Genomic DNA, 24,877 nt, shown 5'->3' on the forward strand with positions numbered 1-24,877 from the left:
CTGTAGATCAGACCACTAGTAGTTTAAACTCTGGCTTTAACAAAATTTAGAGATTAGTGAGAAGTGTACCAAATTATATCTTAGAGTGTTTTATTTTAAATGTGTGTGTCAGCAGTACATGGTAATAATATGTTTGATATTCCTAAGAGTAATGATTAGAAAAACCCATTCTAATTGTTTACCTGGTTTAACCATGCCTGTAACCCAAAACTAGCCACTTAACCACCTGGAGACATCATTAAATGTAGGAGTTGAATCTGCAAACCCAGCTCTATGAAGTCATGTCCGTTGTCGAATATTAATCTTTCAAAGACCACAAGAAGAAAACTTTGCTCAAGACTATACCTGTTCGGTTATTCAGGTTCATCACCACTATGTTCTTAGAACCAGAAGGTTCCATAAGCATTTACAGTTTCTTTTTCTGTTGTTAAAAAGAGGTTGTTAGTTTATTAATTTAGCTGCATGATTAGAGGCCTTACTGTCCATTCTTTCATTTGTGTTTCTGTCATTCCGAGTACTCTTGTTTTGGCACGATACTACTAACTTTATGAGATGTCAGATATTGTTTTCTAAAACTACCAGAGGCAGAGGTCCAGGCTCTCCTCCTTGTGACAGGTTCTTGAATACTGCTCAAACTAGAACCATTTATCTTTGAACTTTCCTATGGGCTTCTTGGATTTGTCTGTTTTCTTCTGGCTTCTAGCAGTCATTTTCCACTTAAGATTCTGTCCTTTCTGCCATGCTGCTGAATGACTAATGGTTTTAGAGCTGCTGCTCCAACACATCTAACTTCTCTCCAGTCCTAAAATAAGGGCCCTAAGGGGGAACTATACACTTAAAAATGGTTAAGATGGTAACTTTATGTTGTGTGTATTTTACCTCAATAAATTTTTTAAATAAATAAACCAAGGGGAAATTTGAAGTGACATCCAGTGGTATCCACTTAAGTATTAATACTAAATTAAAAAGCAACTTTAGAAGTTATATTAAGTGTGTTAAGTTATATTAGGTATATTTAGAAACTGAAGCCTAGAAAGATTAAGTGATTTGCGTAAGAGCTGAGAATAGAGCCGTGTTTTCAACATTAGTCCATGTCTTTTTGGAGCTGTATTCTTTAATTACTCCCTTGACTTACGAGTTAGCCATAGTTAACCCCTATGTCACTTTTACCTTCCTTGGAACTGAATCGTAGTTTGTTCTTCAGAAGGATGCCTAACCAGTTTTGTCCCCCTTTCACAGAAGGGAACCTTGGAATTGGAGGCAGTGGGTAAGCCTAGGTGCCAATAATGGGTAAACTGGCTTAGAAAAAAGTGATCGAGTGACGATCGAGTGACCTCCATCTGAGAGGAAACCAGACCAGTCTTTTTACATCATCTACATAATGGAGATAATAATTAATAGAATTTATGTGAGCAGTTCCCAACTAGTTGTTCTTCGTTGCCAATCAGATTAGTTTTGATACCTAAAGATGTCATCCAGGTGTGTAAAAAAATTGTTAATACAAGTGTATGTTTAATAAAGGACACAAAATATCACATAAATTGGCAAAAATGTTCAAAAGATTTCTTTGTGCAAGCGTACTTCATATTCTAGCTGAGTAAGCCTCTCTTTTCTAGTACTGGAAATTTTATCAGTCATATTTCTGCTGGGATGATGTTGCACAACAACTCCACAATTCAGTGATCTACATCAACAAGTATTTTTACTTTTTAAGTAAACTCCACATTACACATGGGGCTCAAGAGTCGCATGCTGTACCATCTAGGCCAGCCAGGTATCCCAACAAATATTTTTTTATCTGTGGGACTACTGGGGTGGCTCTAATTCAGGCTGTAGGTTGGGTTTAGATCTGCTCCACATGTCTCTCATTCTGGGGCATGCTCTTGTCATGGGAGACAGTAGAAACACAAGAGGTCAAGTCAAACCCACTCACATTCCCCAGGATCAAGAGTGAAAGCAGTAGGGCAGGGATATACATCAGCTCTTCTACTGGGAGGCATTGCAGAGTCACAGGGCAGAGGGTATGGATATGTAAGCTTGTTGCAGGGAGAGAGTGAAGAAATGGGAACAGAAATCTACCACAGAAACATTTCAACCTTGTGATGTTAGTTTGTTACTGAATTATAACTGAATTAATTTCTGTGTAGTTGAACAGATAGCTGGGGTCTTGGTTTTTTTTTTCCAACTCGCCCTTCCCTTTCACTGTTAATCTTTCTCCCCAGTAACAAGTGACTTAACATGCCATTATTTCTTACGGGGTGGGATCCCAAGAAACATAAATCATAGTCAAGCCATTGGCTAATAAACTAAGGAGCTTGACTTTTAGTGAACTTACTTACACGGGAAACTTGATTGGCTCTTTAATTAACTTTATTGCAAGAACTTCATTGACAAAATTCTTACTTAGTACAGCTTAATCTACACTTTTGAGTTCTCTGTGCCCATTTCTTTTTTTTAGCTTCTGGCCTTTTTTATTTTTTATTTTTGTAATTGGTTGAGTACAGTTGACAATGTTACATTAGTTTCAGGTGTACAATATAATGATTCAACATCTATAAATTAGGCTGTGCTCACCACAAGTGTAGCTGCCATCTGTCACCATGCAATGCTGTTACAGTACCACTGACTATATTCCCTATGCTGTGCCTTTTATTCCTGTGACTTATTTATTCCACAACTGGAAGCCTATATCTCCTGCTCCCCTTCACCCATTTTACTCATACCCCAACCCCCTCTCCATCTGTGCCCATTTCTGAATGAACCAATTCAGCCTGGCTTCATTGTTTTCCACTGTCATTCACCTGAAGAACTTAATTGAAATATATATATCTGCCCTTTGATTTATGAGTGAATGATGGCAATGTCTTAGATCTCAAATATTTGCTAAAAATGTATCTTTAGAGTACATATATAGAGAAACCAAAATATTAAAATTAACAGATTTGCTTCCTTCATCATCAGCATCTTATTCTCCAAGTTTGGCATTTGAATCCTGATTCCTAAAAATTAAGTGGTTTGGTAAATGATGATCTGTTCTTTGGACTGTATTTCTTTCCTTCTTAAATAATTACATATCAAAATAGCTATCTGGATGTATTTATCTGTGTAAAGAATGTGTTAGAAGTGTGACCAGATTGCATTTATAAATATTATTATAACACTAGCATAAATTGAGTAAATAGCACACAACATCAGTAGTTCAGCTTAGAGTGACTCATTTATCAGTCCAGTCATACTCATTACTCCGAAATAATTCACAGCAGACTTTGAGGTCCTGTAGAGATGATAAAAATAGGTGGGATGAAAATACCTATTTAGGGAATTGTCTGGAATGTTGAATGCCATCAGATGACATCATCATCTGATAGTATTAAATATGACTCTAGGCACTTTCCTAGGCTATTCAGTTGACATAATTTTTTTAATTACTGCCTAAAAAACAGTTCTGGGACAGTTAATGAAATGTTACTGCATATATTGAAATCAGTAAGAGAACCTAGCTCTTGTTCTGAAATGATAAGAGGAGTTTATGAAGTTTCAGACAGTATCTCATTTTATGTCTCTAAGCCAGTATTGCCTCATGACATCTTTCTATTATTGTCTTGAAGGGCTGATTAAAGTTCTTATTATCTAACCTTATTTTCTTATATGTATTATGAATTTGTTTGCATTAGGGACTGAATTTTATTTCCTTGTGGCTTGTACAGCAGCTCTCAATCAGGGCCATTCCCATAGTGTTGCTTAATTTTTTTGTTTGAATTTTTTGTTTAATGGAACTTATAGCTTATTAACATAGAGTTCACAGTTTCAGATTATTTTTAAGTGCTTTTGAAATGTAAATTAGATCAGGTCTCTCACCTAGTGAAAACCATTCAGTGGTTTCCCAGTATTTTAAACTACAGACTCCCTCCTGAGGCTTCTCAGTTCTTGCTGAGTTTGACTTCACTTCCGTTTCATCATAGGCCTTCCCCTCTTCTTTGCTCTTTGTGCTTTAGCCTCCTTGATGTCCTTCTGGCTTCATGGACATGCTACAGCTGTTCCTGGAATGCTTTTCTCCCCATTTGAAATAATACCTTCTCATAAAGGCCTCTCCAGATCACGGTTTTTCGTTCACTTTCTGTATATGTGTATAGATCTTTAAACACACACACACACACACACACACACACCCCCTCAGCTATGAGTCAGAATAAAATTAATTAGAAAAGACTAATGAGCACAGTAGCATACAACTACCTGGACCCTCAATTGTACTGATTTTCTTCAGGTCAATATCAAAGCACAACGCTTTCTCCCTCATAGAATCAAATTAAGGAAGAATGTTAAAAATTTAAGTTTAAAGTGTAAGAGACATCCTTTTATTCATTCATTCAACAAATAGTTGAGTGATTTTTTTGTGTCAGCCACTATGTCCAACCCTTTGTCGTCATGAAACTTCTATTTGGGTGGAGGAGACAACATAAAACTTATAATTACACAGTATAATAAATGTAAGGGAAATAGGGTGATCAGCTGGAAAGTATCTGGGGGAGGCCACTTTAGACAGGCTTGTCTGACTCCAGAAATTATTTCTGCTATATTTTAAAATCTCCCTAGGTCCAAAGAAATCAGAAATGTATTTATTTGTCTTATTAAAAGATATGAAAAAAATTTTAAGTCTTCTGTTTGATATCCGTTCCTATCACCAGTATTGCAACCTATTGACTTCTTTGGGGGGGAGGTTATAAATAATTTTAGAAAAGTGTGATATATTTGCTTTTGTTGCCAAAAACTTTAAAACTTTATGTAACTAAAAACTCACCTTCTCAGAAGGCTGTGGGTTGCTTCAGTATTTCCACTAGGCTTGAAGAACTGATTCAGAATCTAAGAGATGCAAATAGTCTAATGTAGGGAAATTGCTGAAAGCATAATTAAGTTGCCAAAGTATATACCACATGCAACAATTTCCTTTTTGTCAAACACACAATTTGAAATGATTATATATTTATAAAAACAAACAGAAAAAAGCAAAATCTATAAAAGATTAAAAATCTGTAGTTTCATGTTCCATTCATAAGTTGTCTCCAGGTTAAAAGTTTAATGTAATTTAATATTATAAGTAATGTCATAATATTTAAAATTAAGATAGCCCATGTCATCCTAATTCAAAACAGATCATATACCTAATCCATTTTCTATTAGTGGTCACAGTGTAAGGTGGTACACATATTAATGTGCTAAAACCTTTTCAGGTTTTTATTTAATGTGCCTTCCTTTCTTGTTATATTTTATCTAAGAGTGATCAGTTAGAACCAACACAACCTAAGTTGACAAAGATCAGAGTCCTGATCTCCGGTAAGACAGAAGTTTATTTTACAGTGACATTTTGTACCGATTAAAGGAAAGAGATGTTAAATTTGAGTAAAGATTTGAAAATGGGGATTGAAAATAATGGGTCTTCAAAATATTTTGAAGAAAACAAAAGAACCAATTCCCATTGCCTTATTGGATCCTCAGGGTTCATAGTGGTCATATTCCTAAAAACACAATTTCTCTTCAAATTTGGTAATTAAATGTGAATTCTTTACAGATTTATGAGTTAGAGACCTCTGACCAGGATTTAATTGTCTGAAATGGGTTGTTTCTTTTAAGGCTAATTAAGCAAAAAAATATTAAATTGATAATCAGCCTTTTTACTTCCAAATTACAAATTGGTGAAATTACAAATTAAGTCCTTTTAATATAACATTAAAATTTAATTGCATTTCTTTTTAATCTTTTGGGCTATTAACTCAGCTCCATCTTTAAGGGGTGTTAATAATTTCTGACTAAAGAATTTTAAGCTTAAAAATTGAAAGATTTAAAGATTCTGACATCCCCAAAACTTAAGGAAATGCAACTGGTTGGGTTTCTTCACTTTGATAAGATGCTGGGAAAGCTGCCTCTTATCCTTGGGGGAAGAGATGGGATGCCACTCTGGTGGTGGTGGTGGTGGTTACAGTGACTTAGAAGGTGGTAATGAAGTTCATAAAAAGAAAGATGAGCTCAGTCTTGATATCACTGCAGCAATAGAAAGAAAATCTGCGTAGGTACACAGTTGAGTAATTGTTGAAACGTCAAATGTGCCTGGCTAATCTGGAGGTTATTTTTATAAAAATTATAATCGATGAATGAAATCCCCCCAAGGCAGAGTTCTGAACCTTGATTAAACCTAAGATTTTATAGACCTCCCCCCTTGAAATTGCATACAAAGTTTTATGTGTGTGTTTGTATGTAAGTGTAATTTTTATTAGCTTCCCAATAGGATCTGTGACCAAAAGGTCCCAGGCCAGAATGTTAAAACAGATCTTTGCTGGAGTAACTAAAGAGGCACCCTGAGACTGGCACTAAGTGAGAAGAGTATGAAAGGGAACTAACATTATCCAGCTAAGAATGAAGCAGATCAGAGGTGATCCACAAGAAAGTGATAGGTTAGATCAATTCTGTGAGGAAAGGTGTATAGAAAAAGAAAGGCAAAGGGCCAGAATTAGACTGTAGTAGTTTTATGTGGTTAAAAGAGAAAGGTCATTTCAATAGGGAGAGATGTCTATTTTGGAAGCCAATTAAGTATAAAATATAATTGAAAGGTCATAAAAAATGAGAACTGAGGAAAGGTAATTGGCTTCAGCCTAGAGAAGTTGCTCGTGACTTTAAAGCAATGTCAGTGGAATGTGAAACATAAAAATCATATCATAAGGGGGCACCTGGGTGGCTCAGTCAGTTAAGCGTCTGCCGTCGGCTCAGGTCATGATCTCAGGGTCCTGGGGATCGAGCCCCACATCGGGCTCCCTGCTCAGTGGGGAGCCTGCTTCTCCCTCTCCCTCTCCCCCTGCTCATGCTCGTTCTCTCTCTTTCTCTCACTCTCTCTCTCAAATAAATAAATGAAATCTTAAAAAAAAAAATAAGGGGCTTTTGGGTAGTTAGTAGTTGGGAAAGGAAAGTAGCCTGAGTCAACCCCTGATAATATAATAACAACAATAGTAGCAGTCATAGTGAAATAATAGCAGCTAACATTATTGAGCATTTGTATATGTCAGGCACCACGAAGAGGGTTTTTTCTTTTTTTAAATTGCTTTTTCCATTTAACCTTCACATAACCTTGTGAAGTGTTCTGTTGTTATTCTATTTATCATCATCATCATCATCATCATCATCATCATCCCCATTTTTGGATTAGCAAAGGGAGGCTGGTGTGGGGGGGGGAGTTATGTAATGTGCTCAAGGTCACATGGTCAACAAGTGTATGTACTGCTATAAAATGAAACCGAAAAAGGATAAATGTTTTTGTATAAGAAGTGGGGAGAATACAATTATATATACATAATTATATATATCAAATGAAGCAAAGGGTAAACAAAAATTAATAAAAAGTTACCTGTAGGCAGAGGAAGGGAACAGGGATAAAAAGCAAGACTTCTTGGATTATATCTTGTTGCATAGTTTTAATTTTGGTGTGATTTTAAACATCAGGTAAGTGTTTTACATATTCACAAAATAAACTTACACAAGAGAAATATACCACAAAGAGATAGCTTTTCAAATAACTTTAGAACAATAGAATTTGGACTTTACATTCTTTATTTTTTTGCACTGTGTGTTCTTAGGATGGTGTAATCTCAAGATTAAAAAGAACTCTAAAGAAATTTTAACTTTTAAACTTCATCCAGTAATTTTATTGTTAGTAGTGATATTAGTATAGCTATTTTGACATTATTTCATGTATATTATAGGATAAAACAAGTAATTTATGTTAATGTTAAGAATGAGGATCTTTTATGTAAGAGAAAAAGAAATACACATGTAAAAATCAAAGAAAAGTAATTCCTGTAATGGTACATTTGAAATGGAGTGAAGTCATTACTTTTTTTTTTCTTAGCTCTGTCTCTGAAAAGTCTTAGAAGTAATACCAATCCTGCCATAAAAAACACCCTAAGCACCCAGATACCATTCCCCAGTGAAGAGAACCAAGACTTCTTGGAGGAGTGACTGATTCCAAGTTTGGGGCAGGAAGTATTCAAGTTATGCATGAGACAAATTTATTATGCCTGAAAGCAACAAAGGCATTGAATATTTCTGGATTTAAAAAACAAAAACCTATAAAGGGGCTCTCACTGGTCAAAGATGGATTTGAGCATCAAAAAGAATAATGACTAATTAATTGAAATAAATTGAGTATATAAGAATCCATGCACCCATTATGATACTTAAGAGAATACTAAAATAGAAGAAAAACAAAAATAAACAAACATACAAATCTTAATAGTTATCATTGGAGGTAGCCAGTGTACCAACCCCTTACTCTGAAAATTGGTTTAAATTAAGGAAGAAGAATTAAGCACTTATCCTTCCTGACCTATTTTAGTTATAGTTCAGGATAACTAAATAGCCCTAATTGACAACAGAAGAATTTCATCTAATAGATGTGGCAGGAATAAAATAATTAGAAAGTCACAGTTTTGCAACCCCTAATGAAGTAACTGGTTCAGGTTCAACCACCAGTGAATACTAAAATTAGTGCTGTGGTTCTCCAAGTACAGCCCCTGTTCCAGTGTCTTAAGCATCACCTGGATACTTATAAAAAATACATAAATTCTTGGGCCTTTCCAGCACGTGCTGTGTCAGAGACTCTAGAGGTAGGTCCCAGCAATCTGTTTTAACAAGGCCTCTAAGGGTTCTGATGTACACTAGAGCTTAAGAACCGTGTTAGGAAAAAGAGAGATGAGAATGTTTAATTGAAGGATCAGTGTTTAATTGAAGGATCAAGCTATCACCCCCACGGCTCAGTGACCAACCTTAGCACTCCTAGAAGCGGGAGAACCAGATGTTGTAGTCCTCCAAGTAGATGCACCTATGACATATTCTTGCCACCCTCCAAAACATTAAACTTGCATCTATTCTATTCTTTATACTTGAATTCCAAATTATTGGAAATACAGAAGATAAGAGAATAAGTTAAGCAAGATCATGAGGAAGTAAAAGACAAATCCAGAATGTAGGATGACTGACCTAGTCTCTTCAGCAAGTCAGTAGCGTAGGAAAAGGGGAGGGAGGAAGACTGTTCCAGAAGAAAAGGATTCCAAAGACAAAATAAGCAAATACAGAATGTACATCTTGGGGCACCTGGGTGGCTCCGTCGGTTAAATGTCCGACTCTTGGCTTCAGCTCAGGTCCTCATCTCAGGGTTGTGAGGTCGAGCCCCACATCAGGCTCCGTGCTGGGCGTGGAGCCTGCTTGATTTTCTCTCTCCCCCTCCCCAGCTCGCTCTCTTTAAAAAAAAAAAAAAAGTACATCTTATTTGGATCCTGATTCCAGTAAGCCAACTGAGGAGACTTGAATTCAGACTGTGAGTTAGATGATATTAAGGAATTGTTAATTTTGTTAGGCGTGGTGATGGTATTATGGTTATGTAAGAAAATTTTTTTTTTTTTTTAAGATACACAGAAAAGTATTTAGGGTGAAACAAAGTGATGCGAGCATTTGCTTTAGGTTACTACAGAAGAAAAAAAAAGATATATGAAGTATGACAAAATGTTGACAACTCTTAAATCTGGGAGATTCATTATACTATTTTTTCTACTCCTGTATATTTGAAATTTTCATAATAAAAAATAGAAAATTTTAAAAGATACCTACAAAAATTTTTATTAGGATATATTTATTCCTGTGCTAGGCTTTATCATGGTGTATTGCAATTGCCTATTTACTTGTCTATACCAGTATTTCTCAAATTATCAGTATTGAAAGACCAATTTTTTAATTGTCCAGTTTGTCACAGACCATGATTTTTGTAAAATACAAAAAAAATCAATTACTGTAAAAGCAAAGTGAGGAAAGGACATACAAAATATAACCTTAAAAAGTTTTCTTATTAAAGTCAACAAAATTACATTTCACTTACCAGAACAAATTTAAACATAGGATAAAGCAGTTTTTTAACTGTACCGATCAAAAATACACATACAGGCAATTAGTATGGAAAATTGCTGTTACACTCAAGTTTGTTCTGTAACCATAATTAAGTTTTTTATGCAAAACATGAATATGCTTTTTGCATGTTACCTTGAGGACCTTGTGTATTAACTTGAGCGTGGGTTGAGAACAGTGCCCCTCACAGAGGATGAGGAAGTATACCTAAACCAATGTGATTTCGGCCACAGGTTTTTACCTCAGTTACTTCTGTTACTGATTTCTCAGCAGATGGTACAGTTTTCAGGGATGCCCACACTGCAGAAAACATACAGAATGAGGAAGGGAGGAGTGAACATACCAACCTCTTTAAGCAGGCAGTCTTAATCTCTGGAACGTGGATGTTGTCATTTTTCTCACAGTGTGTTATATATTTATTGTTATGTGATTCTAGCTTTACATGGTAATTTTAGGTTCAGGCGTACCATTCCTCCCGCCCACCCCCCCACAGTACCCTTCCTGCCAGGCTCCAAAGCTTTTCTTCCCCCCTGGCTAGGGTGGTATTAATTTGGACTGATCGCTTCAAAAATGTCTGAACTCTAGATTTCTCTTGCACTTCCTAGGACTTATTTTGTAGGTGACAGTTTGTTGTTGTTCTTTCCCCCATATACTTACATTTGTTCACATTGGATCTGTTAGGTTTCTCTATGTTGCCAGAATCACAAAAATTTTTCCCATTAACTCACATTGATTCAGCATTTTCTTTCTTTTTTTTTTTTTTATAGAGATTTTATTCATTTGTGTAGAGAGAGAGCACAAGCAGGGGTAATGGCAGGCAGAGGAGGAAGCTGGCTTCCCGCTGAGCAAAGAGCCTGATGGGGGACACTATCCCAGGGTCCTGGGATCATGACCTGAGCCAAAGGCAGATGCTTAACTGACTGAGCCACCCAGGTGTCCCTGACTCAGCATTTTCAACAGAAAGAAATTTTGTCTCTCTGAAGAGTCATTTATTTGTCTATGAAAAAATTGTCTCTTTAGAGCTACAGCTTAAGTGGCATTTGGTGTGGAATTTCTGCAAAGATAACACTAGTAACTAGCCAAAAGATAATCCTGTACAGAAAACACGTTGCATTTCCCTCAGTAAGTTATATTTGCCCACGGGGCCAACCCTTTGTTATAGATTTCCCCGTTCATCCAGTATAGAAATGAGGCTCTGGTTTACTCTTATGAACAGATAGTACATAGTTTACTTGGTAGTTAACTTAGACATAGTCACTCTGATGACAGTTTGGACATTCTGACTGAAAAGTCTATATATTCTTAATTTTTATTTTTTTCCCCCTGTAGAATTCTGAATGGCTATTATGTGTGCTCTGTAAAGGCAAAAGGAAAATGTGGGGAGCTGATCATCTCAATTTGTGATCATAGCAGATGAAGAAACATATACAAAATGTCTGCTTACATTTTTTTTATTTGAGTATAATTGACACACAATGTTAGTTTCAAGTGTACAACTTGGTGGTTTGACAAGTTCATACATTATGCTGTGTTCTGCACTAGTGTGGCTACTGTCTGCCCCATTACATCACTATTACAGTATCGTTGACTGTATTCCTTATGCTCTGCTGTTTATTCCTGTGACTTACTCACTTCAGCCTGTATCTCCCTCTCCCCTTCACCCATTTGGCCCAACCCCACACCCTCGTCTGCCGTCTGTTCTCTGTATTTATAGGTCTGATTTTGCCTTTTTTGTTTTGTTTTCCTATAGCTGATGTCAGAGAAATTACTGCCTGTGCTCACTTCTAGGATTTTATGTTCCTAGACACATTTAGGTCTGTCTGCTTACATTTAAAGCCTCTAACATCTAATATTCTATATTTTATAATGGTTGATGATACCATCCATGACCAGACCTTAATCAGCTAAGTATTTAATAAAAACTGTGCCTCTGATGTTTCGTACATAGTACTAAAGCAGTGTGGGGAGTACCAAAGAAAATAATACGGCCCCTATCTTTAGAAAGCTTAAGTGAAGGTATCTTACTTTCTAACACACAGTGTGTTAGAATTAAGGCTGTGTGTGTGTGTGTGTGTGTGTGTGTGTGTACACCCAAACACATACGCACCTTGAGATATTTATGCGATATATGCAGGTAACTACAGTGTGAGCCAATGCGTTGTCAGTGATAAGGAGTTCAGAGTATAGAGATAAGTTCTACTTGAAGTGACGAGGAACTGTTTAAGGGCAAGGTGGCATTTGAGCAGGGTTTGAAAGGATAGGATTTCAGCCCGAGTCTAGTAAAGAAGCTTGATACGGTTTTTTAAAGTTTATTAACTTGAGCGTGGATTGAGAACAGTGCCCCTCCATGGTTAGAGTGAAGTAACCATTCACTTACCAGTTGTATGAATTCAGCCAGATTACATAACCCCTCTGATCTTCAGCTTCCTTGTCTATAAAATGAAAATTAGAATAATAGTTATCATAGAGGGTTTTTAGGAAGATTAAGAGGAATACAGTGATACGAACATGCTTTATAGACTGTAAAGTGCTGTACAAACGTTAATTTTATAATAAATATTGAGGATGTCCTGAGCCAAAGCCATGGACTCTAAATATCAGTAAACCACATAGCCTAGAGCAGAAAATATATGGAGATGGCTGAATATTCATTCACCCATACAATTCCTAAATTGGGAAAATAATCTTAAATTTTTGAAAAGCCTTTCAAGATTTCTGCTGACCCTTCCCCCTCAAAAGATCGTTTCAGAGGCCTTTTAGATGTTCAGGTGAAACTTGAATGAGCTATAATGTTTCGTTTTATTGAGTTCATGTAAACATATGCAGAACTAATTTTCAGATAAACTGCTTTAGCAGAGATTATAACATTATACAAAGGTAGCTAATGTATCTTGCAAAGTATATTTGCTTAGAGAACATGGCTATCATGTTTGATTTAGAGAACAAGTCTTGGGTAAATCATAAGTGCTCCACCAAACAAAACAGAGAGTGAATTATTTAAGCTACTTCCAGGGACCACTGAATCTTATGTTACAGGTGGCTTCTATAATAACTGCAGGAAATGATTGCTTAAAAGAAAGATACCTTTTGTCTGATGAGATGTCAGAAAATGGATTCATGGGGTTTTTGTTGGTTTTTTTTTTTTACATAAATTTTGTTTTTTAAATATGGTTAGGAAAAATGTTCAATAAACTTGTAAACAGAACAGAGAGAGTGCTAGACATAAAAAAGCATTGTGAATTATACTGTGAATATTATGCCACTTGCTGTTGTCTGGTCTTGGGCTCTCTCCATTTATCTGGACTCCAGTGAAATATGATTGGAATTACTTTTCTCAAGGCAGGGAACTTGGAAAACAGCATGTTACTTGAACACTCACTCCTATTCATTTAAAAAGCTTTTGAATAGGTGAAGGGGATTAAAGTACACTTATCTTGATGAGCACTGAGTAATATATGGAATTGTTGAATCACTGTATTGTACACCTGAAACTAATATAGCACTGTATATAAACTACATTGGAATTACAATAAGATAAATAAAAAGATAGCTTTTTGAGGAGAAAAAATTCTACCTACTAATAGTGGGGATTTTTTGTTGGTTGGTTGGTTTTGGTGAATAATCCTAAATTCTCTCCTTTTTTACAGACTACCTTGCTAATCATGGCCGGTTAAATGAGTCTGAGGCCAGGCGCAAATTCTGGCAAATCCTGTCCGCTGTTGATTATTGTCATGGTCGGAAGATCGTGCACCGTGATCTCAAGGCTGAAAATCTCCTGCTGGATAGCAACATGAACATCAAGCTAGCAGGTAGCTGGGACGCAGCTGGCTCTAACATGACCAGACATGAGCCACTGTCCTTGGTGTGTGTGCAGGCAGAGGTTCAGGAACATTTCTACCAGTGACATCGGGCTTTCTTAAAGTGTGTTTTACTCATAGTTCTAAGTGTAATGACAAGTAAGAGAAATCGGTTTATTGCTAATGTACACGGTGGCAGGACTGGGGTCTGATTTGTGGCCAGGTCCCTTGCGCCCTGCTGGAGGAGGTCCGTTTGTCTGGGTGTGTGTGAGGTAGGGGACTGGTAGCCGGACCAGAGGAGCAGTACAGGATCACGCTGGTGCTCTGCCTGCCCTCCTGGTTATGGGTGATTGTGCAGAGAGGTCACAGCCGGAGAAAAGACAGTGATAGAAGTCTAATGCCTGGCTCTGATACAATCAGGTTTTGAGTTAAAACATGGAGGTTGAGGGTACAGAGATTATTTTGCTAGTTTTTCTCCTACAGTTTTCACAACTGTAAAAGGTTTTGTATTTTATAGTCCAAGTTTCTTTATCCATATGGTCAAGAATTCAATAAATATTTATGTGTCAGGTACTGTGCCATGCTAGGCATACTGGGGATACAAATCCTCTGATTATAAAAGTCTAGTGGGGAGATAAAAATAATTAAAATACAATATGTTGCCCAAAAATGTATGTACGAACTGCAAGAGGAATCTAGGTGAAGGAATAGCAGTCTACCTGGAGGCTTCACAGAGAGGGAACTATTTGAACTTAGGCTTGAGGGATGAGTTAGAAGCTTGTCAGGAAGATAAACGGAAGTAGGATATTGCACACAGGCAAACTGTGTAAATACCACAGGTATAAGGGAAAGAGATTGAGATTGGTGTGGTGGGGAACTGTAGCTCAGTATTAGTGAAATGTGAAATCTGTAGGCACAGGGAATCGACACAGGAGGAACAGGTAGGCAAAGAGCAGAATATGAAGGGCCTTGAACACCATGAAAAAGATTTCAGAGTTTATTCTGTTGGAAATAGGGAGTGCAACCTATTGAAAATTGTAGGGTGGGATGGAAGTGAAGGTGGGACTGGGCTACTATGATTAGATTTGCATGTTGGAAGGAGGTTTCTATCTGGCAGCAGGGTGAAGATGGGTAGGAGGCGTGGGTAAGACTGAAGGCAAGAAGATTAATAAGGAATCTAAGGCAGTAGTCCAGTTAAGAAAATGTGGGTCTGGGCTAGAGTAGCAGCAGCAGAGGTTGTAGGTGTGGGAGGGAGATTCATTTCAGTTAGGGTATTGAAGAAGATAGGGGGCTTGAAGCAAAAGTTTAGCAAAGTTGCAAGTGGTGGTGTTTTGTTCTAGGATTGTTAAAGAGGAACAGAGGGACATCCAGATGAGAGGAGCTGACCAAGAAATTATTTGCTGACTAGCTAGGTTGGATACTCATTGGACTCCTAAGCTTAGGGACAAAACAACAGCCTTGGTTTGCTGCATTGCGGTATAAAATAGAAGATAAAAGCATCTGATTTGTGCATGTAACTGGTTTATTTCTATGCCATTTCCCATTAGTTTTTGCCTTGGGCATTTGAGGGAAAGCAAATAATTAATTTTTACTTACTTTACTTTAACTTTTACTTTAATGTTAATAATTAATTTTAAATGCCAATGTTACATATGGTTCAGGGAGGTAATGGATTTTCCATTCTGCAGGCTATGACTTTTTTTTCTAATGGGATTGCCTGAATAAGACAGTTTTTTAAGTTAATCTGTTTCATTCCCATTATATATATATATAAAGATTTGTATTGATTTGTCTTTTCTGTTTTGAAAGTGCAATCCACAGTATTGGTGTTTCCATAGTTTCTTATGTGTGTTCACTTCTCCCATTTGTGGTTTTGTTTTTTGTTTTGTTTTTTCTCTTCTTCTTTTGGCCCTTCTATTAGTCTCATTCATCTCACTCCTTTTTGCCATTCTTCAGGAGTGCACTTCCCTGGGACTTTTTGTTTACTTCTTGGAAGCATCTGCTGCCCTCAAATTGTCGTCTTCAGAGAAGGCTCTTGTTTTTTGAAGTCCTTAACTCTGTAGAAAGAAAGAGGAAACCCCTGCTTCACCTTCATATTCCTTTATCACTAAAACAAAAAATTCACAAAAACATACTTCCAAGGAGTTCTGGGAGTCTTTTTAGGCAGAGAAAGGTTAGCAGTGTGAGTCATATGCTATAGAAATTACAGAGTGCTCTGTCACTAACATCTCAAAAGAAAATGTCAAAGTAGAACACCAAAGAAACTTGCAAACAAAATATACAGAATATTCCTTTAAGGTTATAACCAAGTTTTGCCTGGCTATAATACGTCTCTTATAATTTTGGCATATAATATAGGTAGATCAACTCAGTATTTCTAATGTCATTATGTGGTATTCACAGCTAGGTCTCTTTGACCTCAGGAAGCAAAGATTCTGAGTTTTCAAGCATTATTGGTAAGTTTTTCCTCAAGGGTTACTCACTAACTGAATTTTGGGTTTTATCATTCAGTATTCATCCATCGAGTCTCATTGATTCCATCACCTCACGAGTGGAGACATGCACGTGCACACACACACACGCAGTATATCTTAGCACTCATATATCCTCTTGTCCACGTTTTTCTGTCATCCTCACCACCATTTACCCCAAATTTTAGTAAATGTTTATGAAGCATCTACTATGCTCCTAGGCTAAGTCCTGGAGATTGAAGTATTTCAAAATGAAAACGATAACAATGCAAAAAAGTTCAACTCTGCTCTCACCTGGAGGAGTTAACCCAAAACCAGAGCTTTAACTAAATATAATACAAGAAGATAATTGTGAAGGCCATGAGGCTAGGAGAAAGACTAACTCTTCCTGGAAGAACCAGGGAAATGATTAGCTAAGACTTGATTAAGAAGGGGACAGAAGGAGAGAAAAGCAAAGGGGGTATGAGGTAGGGATGGCGGATCCAAGCAAGTTTCAGCATATGCAAAGGCAGGTAGGCCAGAGAACTCAGATTGTGTAGGGAAGCTGTGGACCAGAGCTAGTGGGACCTAAGTGCCAGTGACAAAGGATAGGGAAAGAGCCTGGACAGGTAGGCAGAGCTACATCATGAAGAATTTCACATCAGAAGTTTGTATGTGTTTCTGTGTGCTTAAAGAATTTCTCCAGGATGTTTATTTTTATCCATAGATTTTATAACTTTTTTATAGTCCTGCTTTCCTTTAAAAACATCATCTTCTGATCTCTGAGGAATCTTCTTGAATTTTAAAGAATTCCAACGCATGTAGGAAAGATGGGACTCCATGGAAAGATTGCAAGAACTCAGAATAAAAGGCAGAATTATTCCCTCAAATTATACTTTGCTTGTTCTCCTTATGAAGATCTCTTTTAATTGCTAAATGGGCTGAATAAATGAACTATTTTAGCCATCTTGTATGTTGAAATTGAAGAGAAAGTGCAAACCAAAACTAGGTGTAAATTACACCATTTTGTAATTTACAAAAAAGAAAATGGGGTAGAAGTGTAAAATGTGGTTTATTTTAATAAGTACAGAAACATGGCTTTGAAATCATTTTCTAATTTATGCTCCTCCTATGGATAAAGACTTCAGACACTGATGAGCCATGGATCCATCCATACCCATGTGTGTTCATTGCCTCAATTATGACACCTCCGGCCTTTGCAGAATACGAGGCAGAATGCAAGGAAATATTGGCTTTCATTAATTGTAGTAGTTGTGGTAATATTTCCTCCTATTTTGGCTATGACTGTTCAGGCATCAAGTTGAGAATAAATAGATGAAGGACATTTAGTTTTATTCTTCACCTTTCCTAATCTGAAATGTTTATAATAAATACTTAGATAAAGATAAAAATGTATGAACTAGTTGGAGGAAGTTTTCAGAAAATATCACCATTCAAACAAGGCTTCTACGTAAAGAATGTGGAGTGTGATAGCAGACAGTATTGGTGGAGACTCTGGCTGTGCCCCTTAGTGGCTGTGTGACCTTGGGCTGATTATTTACACTCACTGAGCCTCTGTTTCCATATGTATGAAACAGATTAATCTGTTTCTCAGGAATATTGCAGGGATTCGTGATAATGTTAGAGACAGGGGGCTAGTAGGTAAGAGTATGGTCTCTAGAACCAGACTACCTAGCTTTGAATCGTGGTTATGCCACTTACTAGATGGGTGACCTTGGACACATTACCTAACGTCTCTGTCCTCAGTTTCCTTATCTGTGAAGAGGGAATGATTGAAGTTCATATCTCACAGCGGTTACTAGTTAATATTTGCAAAGTACTTAGAACAGTGCCTGGCACACAGTTAATGCTATTTAAGTGTTTGTTAAATAAATTGTTGATTAAAGTTCCTGGCACCATGTAAACACTCAGTAAAAGGTAGCTATTCTTTGTATTCAGTATATAATTGATTCCATGTGAAAACAAGTCCTGAAAATTCTGATAACCATATAACCCCCCTCACCATGTTTTTTTTTAATTACCAAGGCCTTAAAGCCTTAAAATCTCAAAGGAATAAGACAAGTTTATTATTTATATTCTAAATTGTCTGTACTTGATGATTTTTTTTTTTTCTAAGAGGGACCTTAAACATAGTGATGTGTAATAGCCTGATAGATCTGACCTGTGCATCACAAGTCACTTGTCTTTGGCCCCAAGAGGGATGCTTCCTTTCTGAATTGACCCATGACCTCCGAGTAACCCATCATCTCTCATTATTGTTTCTAACAATCTTTCTGTTCACCGGAAGACCTTGAGACAGGGTTTCTGTACATATAATTCCAGCTTTATGCCCTGGAACCAAAAAAAGGCTAGGGGAGGCTGAGATAGGTAGTAACATATTTATTAGAAGTCTTCTATTTGCTATCCTCCTGCCACTGGTATTATGTAAAAAGAGTTCTGCGTCAGCAAGCACAGTAAGACCTCCTCTTTATCCTTCAAGCCCACTGAGCACCAGGAACACATTAAGCCTGGGCTATGGAAGACGGCTCAGAGGGTTTTGTTGAGTTTTGTTTTATTTTGTTTTGTTTTTCCCCTCTTCTTCTCCCTCCCCGCTCTCCACCCTATTTGGGGCTAAGGAAGACCATTTATTTGCTCCTTAGCTCACTGAACTCCCTCATTGCACAAATTGATGCCTCACACTGGTCAGCAGGATCACATTTCATCTAGCTGTGGTGACCATTCCCGTTGCCCTCCTGTCAGGTAGAGAGGGGGTCACTGACGTTTGGAAGGAAGCTGTGCAGCTGGCGGGCACAGAGCACATGGTGACGTCAGTGCCGGCGGACCCCTGTGCCGCTGGTGTCACGTGTCAGCTTCATCTCCATCGCTGTCCTGCCATCGTTTGTCAGCTTTCACTCCGATTGTCTTCTCTGCTCCTGTTATAATAATTACCGAAGAGGTGTATCTCTCCAGCGAGCCTGGGTATCTGAATCCTACTGGTAATTTTAGAAACGAGGATAAAATTAACCCTAAAGCCATCTGCTGCTCTGTAGGAGAATGTTTTTAATTATAAATTAGACATTATAACACACTGCTGGAGATTTGAAATTGCCTCGGTGTGGTGTTGCTTCTTAGAAGTCGTGTACTTTTCCTTAGCTCAAAGACTGGTTTTCAGTGTTTTGTTTTTTCCCTTTTCAGAAAAAGTTAGTTTACCTAATGATTTCTTCTATTTAGTCTTTAGGTCATTTAAATAAAAATCCTGAAAGTAGTAATTATAATCATTTTGCAACAGTAACAGTGACAGACTGTTGAACATTTTCTGTATGTTTCTCGCAACCTTTGTTTTGTTCTCTGTTTCCTGGCTAGTTGAAGAGAGGTCTGGGGACCAGCAGCATGAGCATCACTTTGGAGCTTATTAGAAATGCAGAGTATCAAGCCCAACCCTAGACCTGCTGAATCAGAATCTGCATTTTAACACATTGTCCAGGTGGTTTGTATGACTGCTCATGTTTGATCTATTTCATTCCAGCAAGCACAACAGAATTCTTTTGTGCTTGGTTCCCATCAGACAGTAATCATCAGGATCAGCTTATTTACTCTGTGTAAGGTCCTGTTATTCCTAAAACATTGGCCCTTTGTTAATGATATTTGGGCGCAGATAACTTAGATAATTTAGTGATGACAGTAATAATAATTGGCATCTGTTACCAGTAAGATAAAGGTCAATCAGTCACTTTCAAAATAAGCAGACAATAATAGCAGTTCTAGTACTGTTTTCAAATATATCCATAGGCTGTTACTGGTTAGTTAGATAAGAGGTAATTAGAGGACTCACCTTTTGAGGCCAAGTTCATGTTCATGAGAGTCCGTCAACAGTAATTGAATCAGTTCTGTGGTTAAACAATCTACTCCAAACCCTCTCTTCTGTAGACATTTTAAGCCCCGCAGAAACCAGGTGAGAGTATATGGATATATTAGGAAATCTCAAAACCACTGTTAAGAGTAAAACCCCTGGAGAATGTGCCTTCGTGTTAGGGGTGTGGGCATGTGTCATCTCACATGAAAGGACAAGATGTCTATTCAACACATTGTGCATTCTTAAAGAGAATATGGATTTCTAAAATGAATGTAGGTATATATTTCTGACATTTACTTTGTAGACAATTATTTCCATTCGCTTATGAAGGATGCTGTTGACATAGCATCTAATAGTGTAGAGAAGAGAAAGCCCTCACTTGCCAAGTCCTGCTGGCAGAGGGATAAATTAGAAAACCTCTCTTCTCTACTAATGTAAAAGATTTTTCCTGGGTTTATGACAGCCTTACCTCCAACTTTGAGTTGGATTAAACTTCTCTGGCTGGTGACATTCTTGGAACATCTGTGATATAGTAAAAAACAAACAACAACAAAAAAAACACCTGGCTTGCAGTTTAAAAAACCTGTATTTGAATACTGGCTAAGCCACTCATAGCTAGTGATACTTGGGCAAGTCATTTAAGCACTCTGAACTTCAGTTTCCTTTGTAAGACAAGGACAGTCACATCTCACAGGGCTGTCATCACAATTAAACGAAATAATATATTAAAAAAATACCAAGTATGTAATGCCTGATCCAGTGTAGGCATGACATAAATGTTTTTTTGGATTTGATTATAACTCCTAAACCATGTTGAAGGACAAGTTGTCATTTGTTTCTAAAGCTTCTTATGATTTCGTATTAAACTTTCTTAAAATTAAGTTAAGAGATTCTTTGAGAAAGCTGTTTTTTTCCTACTGTGTTTAAGAATGTTGAAAATCATGATTGATCTGACAAACTCAAGGTATGTTATGAGGGCGAGTTCGCTTACTCCCCACACAAATGACAAATTACTGCAGAGGAAAGAAACTTTTTATATCTTCAGAATTTTGTCAGAGTTGCTCAATTTTGTATGAATAAAAATAGTATCAAAATAACACTAGACTGAACCCTGGATTGAAGTGAGAAGTATCAGTATGAATTCATGGGTTTTTTAAAATACATATACATACAGAAAGGTACAAGAATAAATATGGGGGGGTGTATACATGTATTTTAGCATTCGGACATGTATTTCCAGCTCTCTCTGCTGCCAGGGCCGAGGAACAGTGACATCCAGCTGCAGTGAGTACATCTAGGTCCTAGTCTTGGTTTCTAAATACCAGTCTTCTGTAAAAGGAACCTGGGTTCCTTGGAAAAGTGGTTGATTCCAGAGCTGGGGCAGGGAAAATAGAAAATGAGCCTGGAACTTCTTCTGGTGCCAGATATAAGGAAATATTTAAAATGAAATTTTAAAAAGATGAGGGCATGTTGAAAGGATACAGAAGCCAACCTGAATTAGCTTCTCATGGCCACAGCTAGAACTATTTGAGCATCAAAATAAATAACAATAGTACTGAGTTTATTCAAAGAATAAAATGTTCATGACAAATACAATGACAATATGATAAATAAATGATTTAATGAATAAATGAAAGGGGAAGATTAAAGAAGAATTGTAATTAAGTGCAGAAGACATGGGGAAAATGAACACTCACCATTAGAACACTACAGTAATGGTTGCTGCAATCAAGATCTACCAATGAATGCTATAGTGATAGGTGGAAAATTTGAGAAACAGGATCTTTATAGTCTCAATGTATCTTCTCTAATATATTTATTAATTATAAAAGGGAAAATGGTAACTTTACAATGGGGAAAGCCAACAGAAAGCACCTTAATCAAGAGATCAGAGTTACCCCCTCCCCAGTAATTAGACATAGTCCCATGCATCCCCTGATATAGTGCACTGAGAAGAGCTCCTCACCTCTTGATGTTCCCCCCAAAAATCCATAATCTTAATCCAGTCATGAGAAAACACCAGGCAAAACCAGACTGAGGGACAGTCTACAAAATATGTGACCTGTACTGTTCATTGTAAGGGAAGACCCAAGAACGGTTCCAAGTTGGGAGAAGCCGAAGGAGGCATGACCACTAAATGCATTGTAGAATCCTGAACTGAGAGGGCACATTTGTGAAAAACTGGTGTCTTAATAAGGTCCGTGGTTTAGTTAATAGTACTGAGTCAGTGTTACTTTCTTAGTTTTGATAATTTTACTAAAATAGTTATAAAAAATGTTAGCATTAGGGGAAGTTGGGTGAAGGGCATAGGGAATTCTCCTTACTATATTGTTGCTACTCTTCTGGAAATCTAAAATTATTTCAGAATTGAAAATTAAATAATACCGTAGTGAATCCAACATTACATGGCGTTAAGTTTTTTGGCGGAAAACAGGACACAAAATGTCCGAGGGACATAGCAGCCATCATTTTAGGTATTAACTTGCAGGTCAGAGGTAGAGAATACATGAAGCTGGACCAGTGTTTCATTTCCAGCAAGACCAGGCCGGATCAAAGGGGACTGCCCAAGTTACTCTTTTCCTAATGGTTTCCAAAAGTCAGATGTTAATGTGGGGTCTTATGTTATCCTCTGTCATTGGGAGGCTCTTATCATATTGTCATTGCACAGTGGTTAACACATGTACTCATTCAAATGTTGAAGGAAGGGAGGGAGGAAGGAAGGAATTTGGTTGGTGTGATGAACACTAACCCACTGCATTTGAATAAAAGGCAATAAACAAATCCTGCCCAGCTATGCCGTTTCTGTATGGCATCGCTCTTGCTCACCCCTCATGCACTCTTAGATGCTGTTAAGCAGAAAGCTGCAGACTGAATAAAGCAAATTAGCCAGGTTCCTATGAAGAAATAAAAGGGCTTTTTTAAATTTTATTTTATTATGTTAGGTTAATCACCATACATTACATCATTAGTTTTTGATGTAGTGTTCCGTGATTCATTGTTTGCATATAACACCCAGTGCTCCATGCAGTACGTGCCCTCTTTAATACCCATCACCAGGCTAACCCATCCCCCCACCCTCCTCCCCTCTAGAACCCTCAGTTTGTTTTTCAGAGTCCATAGTCTCTCATGGTTCGTCTCCCCCTCCGATTTCCCTCCCTTCATTTTTTTTTTTTAAGTGCCTTTCCATTGCCACTTCTTAAACCTGACAATTATTAACTTGTTCAAAAATATTTAGCTGCATATCACGGTGCCAGGGAAGGACATAAAGGTGGTGGCTAACAGGGGGGGCTCTGTAGTCACACGTGGTTTCTGTTCCAGGTCTTCAGTCTTTACCAAGATATTTAACTTTCTACCCTCACTTTCTCCTAAAATAAGGATACCTCATAGGGTTTTTAAGAAGAAATCCTCTTTAGAGACCTTAGATCAGCTTCTGGCCCATAGTAAGCACTTACAAAAGAGAAGATGACAACAAAGTCATTCAGCAAACCTTTATTGAATAACTACTGTCTGCAGCCCGCATGCTGAGTGCTGCGAGTACAGATACGTATCATTTCTCCCTTCCCTTCTCAAGAAATTTAGTCTGATGGGGTAAATAGATAAATAAAACAGTAAGAATAATTGCTCTTTTCCTCTTGGGTTGCTTACTCAGTATGTTTCAATAGCATGCCTAAAGCATTATATAATATCTACTTATAAGTCTACTTGTCTACATATACCCATTCGTTGTAACTTATAATAACTTGATGAAGTGTAGACATTGTCCCCATTTTGCAAATGAAGAAACCAAGGCTCTAAGAAGTAATTTGCCCAAGATCACACATTTGCCCAAGCTAAGTGGACAACCGAGGATTTGATCCTAATCTACCGTCATGACTCCAAAGTCTTCCTTAGCCCACCTCATGTGATTACAAATACAATGTTTAAATGCTTTGACAAGGTTATAGAAGACATCTGGGGACGCCTGGGTGGCTCAGTCAGTTAAGCGTCTCTCAGTCTCTGCTCAGGTCTTGATCTCAGGGTCATGGAGTTCAAGCCCCACATTGGGCTCCACACTGGATGTGGAGCCTACTTAAAAATAATAATAATAATAATAATAAAGGCATCTGCATATATGCTACTGTAATAGCTTTAGTGAACCCAGTTGTCTTTTGGCATTTCTTTTAATGTTGCCACTGGCTCATGTTTTATTTTCTTCAGTTCCCGACAGGAAACAGAAGTAAGTATCTGCTTAACACCACTCTCCTTATAAGTTAACAGACATTTTCTTTGTCCTAGTTGTGTAAAGCCACAATTGAGCCTGGGCTACCATAGGCACAGCTGTGCTTTCCTAGCTCTTGCTCTCTTCTTGCCTATGAGGCATACCAGTGAGAGCCTCCGTAGTAAGGAGGCCAGGCCACCAGGCCCCATCACTCCTTTGAGATGACACTTTCCACCAGAGTCCAGGGAAGGGCAGATTGTAGGAGTTCTATAATGGCTCTTGAGACATTAAAACTTTACAGTGTTATTTGGAGGGTATCCTCAACTTGCATGAGCTAAAACTCATCCTGTGATTATGGTTTAAATAGAGCAATTACTGGACCTATTTCAGGATCTCCAAACACACATCCTAGAGCTTCTGGTGCTTCTGTATGTAAGTGAAATTAACATTTTCCTCTTCAAATGTTATTTGAACATGTAGTCCTTGACTCATTTGAGAGTATAGTTTTTCTAGAAAATTAGAAATGTGCATCAATAAGGACATATGGGTTATGATGTCATAGGAGTGGTTAGTCATGGAGGTGGACTTGAGAAGATAAGACCTCTCCTTTCCTTTTGGAAAGCAGAGTGTAGGACTG

The 24,877-nt window shown here is 37.5% G+C and overlaps 1 protein-coding gene across 3 annotated transcripts in view; it reads left to right on the forward strand.

The window, feature by feature from the left end:
- SIK2 (salt inducible kinase 2) overlaps window positions 1-24,877 on the forward strand; it is a 132,488-nt gene that overhangs the window by 68,348 nt on the left and 39,263 nt on the right. For all 3 annotated transcript variants that reach the window (XM_032428031.1, XM_032428028.1, XM_032428029.1), the window contains exon 4: window positions 13,590-13,751. In XM_032428031.1, the coding sequence (XP_032283922.1) occupies window positions 13,590-13,751 (162 nt within the window). The remainder of the gene's footprint in view (window positions 1-13,589; window positions 13,752-24,877) is intronic.

The sequence above is a fragment of the Phoca vitulina genome, unplaced genomic scaffold, assembly GCF_004348235.1.
Source record: "Phoca vitulina isolate PV1807 unplaced genomic scaffold, GSC_HSeal_1.0 scaffold38, whole genome shotgun sequence".
NCBI lineage: Eukaryota > Metazoa > Chordata > Mammalia > Carnivora > Phocidae > Phoca > Phoca vitulina.